The sequence below is a fragment of the Geotrypetes seraphini genome, chromosome 2 (assembly GCF_902459505.1).
Source record: "Geotrypetes seraphini chromosome 2, aGeoSer1.1, whole genome shotgun sequence".
Lineage (NCBI taxonomy): Eukaryota > Metazoa > Chordata > Amphibia > Gymnophiona > Dermophiidae > Geotrypetes > Geotrypetes seraphini.
In genome coordinates, this window is record NC_047085.1 from 192,592,835 (window position 1) to 192,606,424 (window position 13,590).

A 13,590-nucleotide genomic window follows, 5' to 3' on the forward strand; every position below is an offset into this window, starting at 1 on the left:
TCTTCTTCAGAAGAAGTCTGTTCCAGAATTTCTCAAGGTTGATTCCACTTGGGGTCAGGTGGCTTCTTGGACTGAGTGTTCTCTTGTGCCTCCAGTAGATATCTGTAGAGCTAGTTTGGCCTTCTTTGCATTCCTTGGTTCGACACTGTCGTGTGGACGTTCAGACGCATTGAGACACAGTGTTTGTTGAGCATGTTCTGGTGTCGGCCCTTCGGGGGTTCCACCCATGATTGGTACTGCTTTTGTATGTCCCATCAGTGAAAGCTATACCGGTCTAGAGAGTTGACAAAGGAGAAATTAGGTTCTTGCATGCTAATTTTCTTTATTTAGACTCTCTAGACCGGTACAGCATCCCACCTTATCTGTTGTCGTTTGTTCCTGCGGGTGAAGATTTTGCTTTTTCTGCGAGTTCTAGTATTTGTCTAGGGCTAGGGAGATCTAAGAACAGCAGGTGTGGCTTGGCTGGCGGGCTGTGGGGACATTTCACTGCAAGGATCTGTTCTCTGCGTTTTCCAACAGCATTCCTGTATATTAGTTGTTGCTCCTGTTAGAGTGTTGTTCTTGTTTTTCTATTTAGTTTTTCTTTAGTTCTACTTGACTATTCGGCAGACTGATGGATAGTGAGAGGGTCAGCTATTACTATAACCAAGAGTTTTGGTCTCAGTCTCCTCCTGCAGGTCATGATGAGCTATTACCCATCAGTGAAAGCTGTACCGGTCTAGAGAGTCTAAAAGAAAGAAAATTAGCAGATAAGAACCTAATTTGTCCTTCCTTAGAAAATTAGCAGTTAAGAACCTAATTTTTCTTTTCCTTAGAAAATTAGCAGATAAGAACCTAATTTTTCCTTTCCTTAGAAAATTAGCAGATAAGAACCTAATTTTTCCTTTCCTTAGATTATTCCTGAGCCTATCACCTCTTAACTTCATCCTATGCTCTCTCATTCCAGAGCTTCTTTTCAACTGAAAGAGACTTGCCTCATGCATATTTATGCCACATAGGTATTTAAACATCTCTATCATTTCTCCCCTCTCCTACATCCTTTTTATATCATTTTGAAGATGTGGTCTCCTCTAAATGAGGTCTCACCAGAGTCATACAGGGGCATCAAGAGTGAAAGACCTCCTTTTTCTTACTGGCCATACATCTTCCTATGCACCCTAGCATCCTTCTAGCTTTCGCCATCATCTTTTCAACCTGTTTGGCCATCATAAGATCATCACATACAATCACACCCAAGTCCCGCTCTTATGTCATGCACAAAAGTTCTTCACCCCCTAAATTGTACCATTCCTTCAGGTTTTTGCAGCCCAAATGTATGACCTTGCATTTTTTAGCATTAAATTTTAGCTTCCAAATTTCAGACCATTCTTCAAGCTTCGCTAGGTCTTTCTTCATGTTATTCACACCATCTGGGGTGTCTACTCTATTGCAGGTTTTTTTTTGTTTATTAAAGTTTTTCGAATAGGAAATACAACCTATATACTCTAATACAAACAAAAGTCATGCCTACGCTAACAAGAATCACCTCACTTTACAAAGGAACCATGACCAGCACAAAAAAAAACCTCCCCCCCCCCCAAGTCTAACCCAGCCCTAGTCAGTGTGGAGTGAAGAGGCCCGCCAAATGACATAGCTATGCCATATTTTCCTGTAGGGTTCCAGATGCATCCACTGCATGACCGTTAATTCACACATAAGTTGAACATTATCCAAACGAGTCAGTAGTTGGCCCCTCTCCGACAGCCTAGCTGATCGCCAACAGCTAGCCAAGTCTACTCTCGCTAACGTAACCATAAAGAGAGCAGAACAATGTTCTTGTGGGTAAAAACCCAGGTATGGGTGCATTAAGTAAACAACACTCCATCAAATCAAAAAATGTTTCCCTAAAATTTGGACCAGTAACTGTTCTACCATATTCCAGTAGTCCTTAACCCTAGGGCAAGACCACCAAATATGCCTGAATGAGCCTATTTGCACACACACTCCAACATTTATCAAAAAGAGTAACCCCTTGGCGGACTAGTTTATCTGGCATGAAATACCAGCGATAATACATTTTGAACCCATTTCCAAAAGAGAAGAAGTAATAGGTAAAGAAAAAAGGCATCTGTAACATCTACCCCACTCCGCCTCTCCCCAACTCCCTATCCCACGCAATCCTATAAGAATCTTCAGGAGCCTCCCACAGTAATAAAGCCTGATAGAGGCGAGAAATTCCTCCCCGCCCAATCCCATTCCTCAAAGCCAATTCCAATTTAGTTTCCCCTAGCAGCAAATCCCAGGAAGCCTGTTTCTGCTAAAAGGTTGTTAATTGCACATACAAAAACACATCAGAGTGCAAGAGCCCATATTCATCCTGTAGCTGATCAAACGGAATCAATCCACCATCCTGCCAAATTTGCCCCACCATTCGTTATTGCAGGTTTTGGTATCATCCGCAGAGAGGCAAATCTTACCTGACAGTCCTTCAGCAATATCGCTTATAAAAATGTTAAAAAGAACAGGCCCAAGAACAGAAACTTGAGTCACACCACTGGTAACATCCCTTTCCTCAGACGATCTCCATTGACCACTACCCTCTGTCATCTTCCCCTTAACCAGTTCCTGACCTAGCCCGTCACTTTTGGGGCCCATCCTAAGAACATTCAGTTTATTTATTAGACATCTGTGGTACACTGTCAAAGGCTTTGCTAAAATCTAAATACACCACATCTAACATGGCCAATGATATCATCAGTGGACAGAGTCAAGCTGTACCGTTGGGCTGTTAGCTGAAATACATCAGCCCTTGCTGCCAAACAGAAACCGCTAAGCAGATGGCATTGAATCTTGATTCCTGACATTCCATGCCTTTGTGAATTTTATCATTGTTTATCTCCACCACCTCCACTGGGAGGATATTCCAATCATCTGCTACCTTTTCCATGAAGAAATGTTTTATTTCATGTCCTCTTGTTCTATAGCTCTCTTTTCTTTGGAAAATGTGTTTGTTGTGTAATACCTTTCAATTATTTAAATGTCTGTATTGTATCTTCTTTTGTCCCTCCGTTAGGTCAGGGGTTATCAACACAGTCTTCAAGACACACCCAGTTAGGTGTGCAGGATACCTACAATTAATATGAGTATGAGAGATTTGTATATAATGGAGGTGGTGCATACAAACATATCGCATACATAATCATTATGGATATTAGATTGGTTTGATGTGTTGTGAGGATTGGGTTGAGAACCCCTTACTTTAGGGTTTCCGTAGTCGTATCTTCATCTCCTCTCATGTGTCTTTTGATTCTCATGTTCTTGGTTGCGAGAATGTCACTACAGGGTTTTAATGAGTGTATTTCTTGCAAAAGCAGTTGTATTATAGTGGAGGAATCCATACTTCCCAATGTCAGAAATGTAGACAGGTTGAAAACACCTTTGGACCTGCGTTTTGGTATTGTCCCAACATTCACATATTTTGGGAACAAATTGTGAGTTATATGCATAGGCTGCTTCATACTCCCTTGCCAGGCATGGCGGCCCAGTTGGTCTTGGATATTCCGTGGTCAATTGAGCCCATGGCAGAGGGCACCTGTTTGCTCTGCCGCAAGATGTGTCTGGAGGCACATAAATGCATATTACAAAATTGGATCTCTAAGGAGGCTCTTTCCTCTTGGCATTGGTGTAACCAACTGCACCAGTTGGCTAGCTGGGAAGCACAGGATGTGAAAGGGACATGGAAGTGGAGAACACAATTTATAAAGTTGTGGGAGTCCTATTGAATCAATTACATCTGAGAGGACATAGTATGTTAAATGAATTATGATGTCTAAGATATTCTCTATAGGGGAAGTGACAAAGGGACGGGAGAACTGACTGGAGGATACTACTACTGAAGAGGAGGGGGGATGGGTGGTTGGGCGTTATTGGAATTTGCTGTTCTCCAGGTCCCTCAGCTTAAGGAGAAACCTTTTGTGTGTGTGTGTGTTAGAGTTTGTGTTTTGCTGGGGGATCTGTGGTTTTGGTTTCATGATGTTCAAAATGAAAACCTCTAATGAGAGACTGTTTGCTGTTATTACTGTGTGTTTATTGAAGCTTTAAACATAAATGATCGATTCTTTCTTTTCTGCCTTGGTGGCATCTTCTAAGGGGACCGGTGGGTGATTTGTCATTTTCTTTCCTAGGTACCACCTCTTCACCATTTCTGTTTGGCTCTGGATCATCTGCTGGTAGTCCAAGGTTTGGTGCCAGCCAGACTTCCTCCTTTGGACAGAGTCAGAGCTCTGGGCAGACGAGCATCCCAGCTTTTGGTGCCATCTCATCAACATCATCTTTCTTTCCCACCAACTCTCAGCCAGCTTCCACCTTTGGCACCTTACCCAGCGGTAGTCAGCCACCAGCCTTTGGCCAGCAAGTCAGCCAGCTGTCAGCCTTTGGATCCAGTACAGCACCTTCTGCAGCTGGTGAGTCGCATGTACAGTTGTACCAGGGGCTTGACAGAGATCTATATATAGTATTATCCCAGGACAAGCAGGCATGATATTCTCACATGTGGGTGATGTCATCTACGGAGCCCCAGCGCGGACAGCTTTTCAAGCAAACTTGCTAGAAGTTTCAAGTTTGCACACTGCACCACGCATGTGCATGCCTTCTCGCCCACTAGAGGGCGCATCCCACCTCGTGGTCCTCAGTTCAATTTTTTCCGCGGAGCCAGAAAGCCCTGTGGATTTGAGCTCCAGTTTTGTATTGCCTTTCTAGCTGCCGCGTTTCGTTGTTTCTTGTATTTTGATCGATTCGCGGTGCTCCTTTCTTTTTTTTTTGTCTCTTTTCTTTCGTTAAAAAAAAAAAATATTTTACTTTTCGTTAGGCTCCGGGGGCTCCCGGCAGCCGTGGCCGCGGGACGTCGGTCGTTCCCGGCCTTCTTTTTCGTTGATGTCCCGTCCTGTTACGGGATTTAAAAAGTGCAGCCGGTGTGAGAGGTTACTTTCCATCACTGACCCTCACCGGTGGTGCATTGTTTGTCTTGGGCCGGATCATCCGACAGCTTCGTGTGATCGCTGCGCTACTTTTCAAACCAGAGCCCTCCGTCGCCGTAAGGCCAGAATGGCGGAATTGTTCGCCGTGGACGCGCCGCCTAAGGCCTCGACGTCGGCCTCGGCCCCGGCCTTGACCTCGGCCTCGGCGTCCTCGGGGGCCTCGGCTTTGCCTCGGCCCTCGGCTTCGAAGGCGTCCTCAGGAAAACCGGCTTCGGGTAAGTCCTCTGTTCCATCCCCTTCAGCAAAGAAGCCATCCTCTACTCCGGCTAAGGCGGGTGGGTCGACCCCGGCCCCGCCTCGGACCTCGACTTCGCACACCCCGAGGGAATACTCGAGACCGAGGTCGCCCTCCAAGGAGTGTGCTCCGGACCCGGAACTCCCGACCTTCGTGGGGATCCCGGCCTTTCAGGACCTCCTTCGAGCCCTTATTTCATCGGAGCTGTCGGGGGCCCTGGAAGTGTTGCAGCGAGCTGCGGTTCCGGCGGCCTCGACCTCGCAGGCCTCGGCCGGGGCGCCCTCGCCCTCGGAGGCCCCGGCCTCGGCTCCCTCGACCTCGGGAGCCCCGGCCTCGGTCTCGGGTACTGTGGCCCCCTTAACCTCGGCCCCGGCCCTGCCCTCGACCTCGACCTTGGGGGGGCCGCCTGAGCGGAGTGTGCGGCCCAAGGAAAAGTTGCGCAGAGTGCGCCGTATTTCCTCCTCTTCCTCGGGGTCTTCCCGGGACGCCTCGCCCTCGACGCGACCTCGGACGGGGCGCCGATCGAGGAAGCCGAAGCGCCCGCGGGGCTCGCCTCGGAGGCACGATCGTTCCTCGCCGCTCGGGGGCGAGGCGCTTCAGGTGTCGGAGTTGCGCCTCGACAATCCGAGGCTCCTCCGATCACCTCATGGGAAGTCTTCCCGTGCCGCCTCGCCGAGGAAGTGGGAGAGTGTCCCCCGGACCCCGGGGTCCTCACCCAAGGGTTCTGCGAGGCGGAGAACTTCTCCTTCCCCCTCGAGGGCCTTGGAGAGAGGATCCTGGGACTCGGGGTCGGTCAGGGATCCTCATTATTCCCATGAGGCCTCTCCCCTCTCCTCGGTGGGGAGGTCGAGAACCCCGTCTCCCCCGGCCAGGCCGTCCTCATTTTCAACTTTTGTTCAGGACATGGCCCGAGCCCTGGGGTTAGACCTTATGGTCGGTTCACAATATTCCAAAGAATTTTTGGAGGAGCAGGACCTTCCCACTCCTCCTAGAGAGGTGCCTAGGCTCCCCCTCAACAGAGTCCTTCTGCAGACCTGGTTGAAGAATTTGTCGAACCCTCTTACAGTCACGTCGGTGCCTTCTAAAATGGAAGCGAAGTATAGGACGGTGCCCCCTAAAGGGTTCGAAAAGGCGCAGCTCTCCCACCAGTCTCTTCTGGTGGAGTCTGCCCTAAAGAAATCACAGCCCTCACGGGTTTCTGCGGCGGTTCCACCCGGCAGGGAGGGGCGGACCCTGGATAAGTTTGGCCGTCGCCTCTATTCAAATTCCCTGATGGCCACCAGGGTTCTAAATTATGCCTTCACCTTTTCCTCCTATTTGCGTGGCATGGTGAAGGACCTTCCTCAATATCGAGACTCCTTACCGGACTCCCAAAGAGCAGGATTTGATAAGTTTATGTCCAACCTGTCTCAATTGCGGTTGTACCTATTTCATGCGGTGTACGACGCATTTGAGCTGGTTTCGAGGGTGTCGGCCTTCGCAGTGGCCATGCGCCGCCTGGCCTGGCTTCGCACCCTCGATATGGACCCAAACCTGCAGGAACGTCTTGCAGACTTGCCTTGTGTGGGGTCCGAGTTATTTGACGAGTCCTTAGATGCGGCGACCAAGCGGTTGTCGGAGCAGGAGCGCTCGTTAGCATCCCTGGTCCGCCCCAAACCTAGACCCCCGCCGCAGAAACCTTTCCGTCCTCCGCCGCGTCCTCCATTGCACCTCGGTGGCCGCGTCAGCACTGGTTCTCCCTGCTGCTTCAGCTCAGTGCCAGGGAGCCTCTTCTTCTGCCTGTGTTTCCTTCTCTGCTGTCTCAGAGTCAAGGATCCATGTTACATCCCAATCTTCAGTCATTACACCTGACAGCTTGGTTTCTTGCTCCCTAACTTCGCCTGGTCTGTCTCAATCGGTGAGGGAGGTGTTGGAAGCCTCACGCAAGATCTCGACGAGGCTTTGTTATTCGCAGAAATGGACCAGGTTTTCCACCTGGTGTTCGTCTTTTCACCTGGATCCGGTGTCGGTTCCGGTGTCCTCGGTCTTGGACTATTTATTTCATCTGTCGCACTCTGGCCTGAAAACCACTTCGGTGCGTGTTCATCTTAGTGCTATTTCTGCTTTCCATCAACATCTGGATAGGCGTCCCCTGTCGCTCCATCCTTTGGTGACACGCTTCATGAAAGGGTTACTCAGGGTTTGTCCCCCTCTGAAGCCTCCTTCAGTCGTGTGGGATTTGAATGTGGTTTTAGCTCAACTGATGAAACCCCCTTTTGAGCCACTCAACAAGTCTCTCTTGAAATTTCTGACTTGGAAGGTGATGTTTCTGATTGCCCTCACCTCCGCTAGGCGGATTGGGGAGTTGCAAGCCTTGGTTGCGGACCCTCCTTTCACTGTCTTTCATCATGACAAGGTGGTTCTCCGTACCCATCCTAAGTTTTTACCTAAAGTTGTTTCTGATTTCCACCTCAATCAGTCCATTGTCCTTCCTGTGTTCTTTCCAAAGCCCCACTCCCATCCTGGCGAGACGGCGCTTCACACGCTTGACTGTAAGAGGGCGTTGGCATATTACCTTCAACGCACCAGGTCTCATAGGAAGGTTCCTCAATTGTTTTTGTCCTTCGATCCTAATCGATTAGGGCATCCTGTTTCCAAGCGCACTCTGTCTAACTGGTTAGCTGCTTGCATTTCTTTTTGCTATGCTCAGGCCGGACTTCCGCCCCCGGGTCGAGTCACGGGGCATAAGGTCCGAGCGATGGCAGCTTCGGTGGCTTTCCTCCGATCCACTCCTATGGAGGAAATATGTAAAGCTGCCACTTGGTCTTCGGTTCATACGTTCACCTCTCATTACTGTCTGGACACTTTATCCAGGAGTGACGGCCGGTTTGGCCAGTCGGTGTTGCGTAATCTGTTTTCCTGAATTGCCATCCTCCCACCTGCCCTTTTTTGGTTGGCTTGGAGGTCACCCACATGTGAGAATATCATGCCTGCTTGTCCTGGGATAAAGCACAGTTACTTACCGTAACAGGTGTTATCCAGGGACAGCAGGCATATATTCTCACAACCCGCCCGCCTCCCCGGGGATGGCTTCTCTGCTAGTTATGGAACTGAGGACCACGAGGTGGGATGCGCCCTCTAGTGGGCGAGAAGGCATGCACATGCGTGGTGCAGTGTGCAAACTTGAAACTTCTAGCAAGTTTGCTTGAAAAGCTGTCCGCGCTGGGGCTCCGTAGATGACGTCACCCACATGTGAGAATATATGCCTGCTGTCCCTGGATAACACCTGTTACGGTAAGTAACTGTGCTTTGTGCAAGCATGCATGTCATTTCAGTGGCTTACAAAATACCAATGCACTACTTTGGGAGCTATACCATATTTCTTATATCTCACAAATCTCAGCAAAGATTCGATGTGATTTACAATAAAGATTGTCCTCAGCCAGGGATCTACAATTAACAGAACTTCGATCCATTGTTTTGTTTTAAAATATATTTTTATTGAAAATTTTTTTTGAAAATACATAAATAGGAAAAACAAATAGTAAATAAATTCTAAGCCCTTTCTGGGCTATTTGAACCAATATATTACAACAACATGTACTTCAAATAATCATACACTTATTCTCATTTTAATCCATCCCCCCTCCTCTAACCTCCCACCCTTTCCCCTCACAACCCTTGTTTTATTGATCTTTCTTTTATAGCCAAATTAATATAATTAGCTAGTGATTATCATAGTTAGCTAATAATATAAGATTCAACGGTTATTACTAGATACCTGTAGAATCAGGTCCAGTCGTACCCATAAATCACTAAAAGGATCAAAACGTCCATGATGTTTATCTGTCAGTTGTTCCAATGTCTTCAATGAAATTAATTTTACTCGCCAATCCTGTGTAGTGGGACCTACTGATTGTTTCCATTTTAACACTCTCACGCATTTAGCTGTAGCGAAATAATGAAACTTAATTCATCTTTGCCACTGATGTCCCTTATTATTATAAAGACCTAATAGGCATATCTTTGGGTCTAATTGTACAGAAAAGCCCAAACCTTTTGACATATATTGAATAACAAGAGGACCAAAAACATTATACAAGATAACAAGACCACCATATATGATAAAAAATTTCCTGTGACAGCAAGGCATCTCCAACACACAATTTGTGGGAACATAGCCTATATTCGATCAGGAGTATAATACCAATGGGTGAAGACTTTATAGGCATTTTCTTTAATTAAGATACATCTAGATGATTTAGATACCTCTATGAATATTCTTTTCCATTCTGATTTAGTTAATTGTGTCCCCATCTCGGTCTCCCATAAGGTCATAAACTTATGTTTAGTAAATGTACCATTATTGAAAAATTTATACAATACAGTGATTGGCCTCTGCAAAGTTTGGAGCCCCCCATATAAGTTTTCCAAGTTCTCAGATTCAATCTGATTAACCCTCAACCACTCTTGATTCTATATAAAATGTTTAACCTGCAAATATGGAAAGACATCCCCAGAAAATAATTGATAAGATTCTTGTAATTCCACAAAGGGAATCTTCTCTCCATTTCCCATAAGTTGTCTAAATCATATTAAGCCCTGTTGTTCCCATCTAATGAAGATTCCTCCCCTCTACCTGCCTGAAAAGCTGACTCAAATCTAATAGCTGAGGAAGAAAATGCACCCTTATTCCCACCATAAAATTGTCGTATTTTATACCAGAGTCCCAATAAGTGAGAAACATATAGATTCTGAAAGCTTCCCTTGTATATCAAGGTCCTCAAATGAGAAGACCAGATAAATGGTGTAAGGGAAAGGTTGGGAAACTTGCTTGTTGTATTAACACTCTTGGTTTATCAGGGAAAAATTCCCAGTCAAAAATTTGCCTAATTTGAGCTGCCCAACAATACCAAGATATATTAGGCATTCCTCTTCCTCCCCCCTCCCCATTTAGGGCCCTGCCACAATAATGATCTAGGCCAGTGGTTCCCAACCCTGTCCTGGAGGACCACCAGGCCAGTCGGGTTTTTGGGATAGCCCTAATGAATATGCATGAAAGAGATTTGCATATAATGGAGGTGTACTAAAGGCTTATTTGATTCATTCTCATTTGTATGAAAGGAAGATGGATTAAAGTATTTAGGTATTAGGATAAAAAATACACTGGAAGACACAATGAAAGAAAATTTTTATTAAAAAAGTAACAGAAATGTGTGAGCAATGGAATCCTCTACATCTTTCTTGGTGGGGGAGAGTCCAAACTTTTAAAATGATGATACTGCCTGTGGTTTGTTATCAAATGAGTATGATACCAATTTTTTTTCAAGGGTCCTTTTATAAAAGTTAAATGGTATTCTTACAAAATTTATTTGGCTGGGTAAAATGCCTAGAATTGCTTTAGTATCTCTACAAAAACCAACTGCGGAGGGTGGGGTAAATTTTCCAAACTTTTATAGGTATCATCAAGCCTGTATTTTACGCCAGGGTATGTATTGGGTCCTCCCAGAGCTCATGGAGAATACCCCAGATTGGTTATATTTGGAATGGCGACTCATGTTTCCTTTACATTTATCTCATGTTCTCAGTGTAAAGATGCCTAGAATATATAAAGAGAACAGAATACTGATGGATACTTGGAAAACATTGCATTATGTCAGTAATTTAACAGCTAACCCGATATACAAATCAACAAATCAATCTATTTGGATAAACTCCAAGATTCAAATTGGCGGATTTAAAATCATTTGGAAGCATTGGATTATTGCAGGTATACGGACTTTAAATGATGTTATTTCAAATGGTAAACTGCTTGATTTTTCACAGTTGCAACATAAATATGGCCTTAATAAATCACAAAGCTTTAAATGGTTGCAACTGAAGCAAGCTATTCAAGAAGGGTTCCCTGAATGGAAAAATCTTAATAATCAGTATAGTCTGGAGTTCTTATGCTTTCAAACGGATTTCTTGGGACACCAGGCCGCGCAGTGGTATAAATTAATATCTGGATTTATGAATAAAAAAACAAAGACTGGTCTTAGAGACATTTGGAGCATTGAGATTAAGCATCAAATTTCTGCATCTCAATGGCCATAAATTTGGTCTTGGAGAATGAGATGTACAGTGCCTGCATCTATGAGACAAACATGGTTCTTTTTGTTACATAGAGCATTTTGGATCCCTGTTCGATTACAAAAAGTTGGATAGCTCTAAGTCTAATAGATGCTGGCATTGTAATCTGGAAGCAGGGACACTGGATCATTTAATATTCTATTGTCCCTGTATCATGGACTTTTGGAAAACAATTTGGTCTCAAATTAATTGTTTATTAGAAAATCATGTAGCATTATCATATAAAACAATTCTATTTGGTACATCAATGAGAATAAAAAGTCAAAGTCATCAAGTAATAATAAACTTTTATTGATTATGACAGGAGTCTCCATACTCCAAAAAAACAGGACAAAAAATCACCTTTCTTTCCAAAAAAGGGAGAAAAGACCTCAGTGTCTAATAGGGCTTTATAAGCTTCCCACATAGACAGGCTAGTTTTAAACAGAGTTTAATCCTAGCAGATAAATCCTTGGTCAAAAAACTCCCAAATTACATGTGAAATTCTATTCTTAATTTTTCTTATGATTTTCTTATAATTTTCAAATTTTTCTTCGTATTTTCAAAATTAGTCTCTCATGTTAAACAATTGAACAGTTGTTTTTCAAAATAGAAGTCACTTATCTGAATATTGGTATTCAAGTGTAGTCCTGTGGTTAAGAAAGCAGGAAAAACTGCTCCATGGAAGAAAAGCTACCAATCATCCAAGCTAAATATTCTTCCAAAATATCCAACAGGGCCCCCTGTTTCGCAAAAAATGCTTAAGAACATAAGCAGTGCCTCCGCCGGGTCAGACCATAGGTCCATCCTGCCTAGCAGTCCGCTCCCGCGGCGGCCCAAACAGGTCACGACCTGTCTAAATCACCAGAAGGGGCCCCCTTGCCACCTTGGTTTCCTATTGAGTCCTATCTTCCCATCGAAGTCCTAACCCTCCGGTCTTGCACATGCACGACCTGGTTGGGTTTCTATACTTATTTTCTGGTTAGCTTTCTCAGTATCCCACGATCCCTTTATCCCTCAGGAATCCGTCGAGTCCCTGTTTGAATCCTTGTACCGTACTCTGCCTGATCACTTCCTCTGGTAGCGCATTCCAAGTGTCCACGACCCTTTGGATGAAAAAAAACTTCCTTGCATTTGTTTTGAACCTATCTCCCTTCAGTTTCTCCGAATGCCCCCTCGTACCTGTTGTCCCCTTCAGCCTGAAGAATCTGTCCCTATCCACCCTCTTTATGCCCCTCATGATCTTGAAGGTCTCTATCATATCACCCCTGAGCCTCCTTTTTTCCAGAGAGAAGAGCCCCAGCCTATCCAACCTCTCGGCGTATGGGCAGTGTTCCAGCCCTCTTACCAGTTTCGTTGCTCTCCTTTGGACTCTCTCAAGTACCGCCATGTCCTTCTTGAGGGATTTGCTGCAAAACATAAAGAACAAATTGTAGAAAGTTTCCAAAAAACGTTAGAAATCAATCAAAAAAATGATAGCTTTACCCACAGCCGGGTGTATGATCGCTGTGGGTAAAGCTATCATTTTTTTGTGGCTATAGACTTCCTCGGAGTCTATAGCCACACCAATTGTACCAGCTCCAGTGGTCTCGTTGCCGGATTTGCAGAGTATGTTGAAAGTTATTCTTCATCAGGAGTTTGATAACATGCTTGCCAAATTAACTCCTGCCTCGACCCTGCTCCCTGCAGGCCAGCCTGAGCCCTCAGCAGTAATACAAGGAGTCGAGTCCTTGAGAGTGCTTCGAGAAAACCAACACACTCTATACAAGGTGTTCAGTCCTTGAGAGTGTCTCAAGAAAAACCAACACACTCCATACAAGGAGTTGAGTCCTTGAGGGTGCCTCGAGAAAAACCGACAATGCACTCTATGCAAGGAGTCGAGTCCTTCAGAGTACTTTGAGATCAATCTACACACTCTATGCAAGGAGCTGAGTCTTTGCAAGTGTCTTGAGATACTTCTGCACAAGGAGCTGAGTCCTTATCAGTGTCTCGACTGCAATCTCCAACTTTCAGCCCTACCTCTACGCATAAGACATTGCCTTCTTCGAGGCACAGGGCGAGGACTCCTCGACATTCCTCATTGAGGCTTCATTCGAGATCACTACCTCGTTCTCCAAGGCACAGTTCATCTCCACACCATCTGTCGAGGTATTCATCAAGATCCAGGGCCTCTTCTCGAGACAGACCTTGTTTCTCGAGGCATAGACAATCCTCGAGACAGCCACCCTCCTTCTCGAGGAAAGCTAGGGC

General features: G+C 45.4%; 1 protein-coding gene across 4 annotated transcripts in view; it reads left to right on the forward strand.

Annotated features, from left to right (window-relative positions):
• Positions 1-13,590, forward strand: part of NUP153 (nucleoporin 153) — a 310,572-nt gene that overhangs the window by 267,329 nt on the left and 29,653 nt on the right. For all 4 annotated transcript variants that reach the window (XM_033934594.1, XM_033934593.1, XM_033934596.1 and 1 more), the window contains one exon: positions 4,164-4,442. In XM_033934594.1, the coding sequence (XP_033790485.1) occupies positions 4,164-4,442 (279 nt within the window). The remainder of the gene's footprint in view (positions 1-4,163; positions 4,443-13,590) is intronic.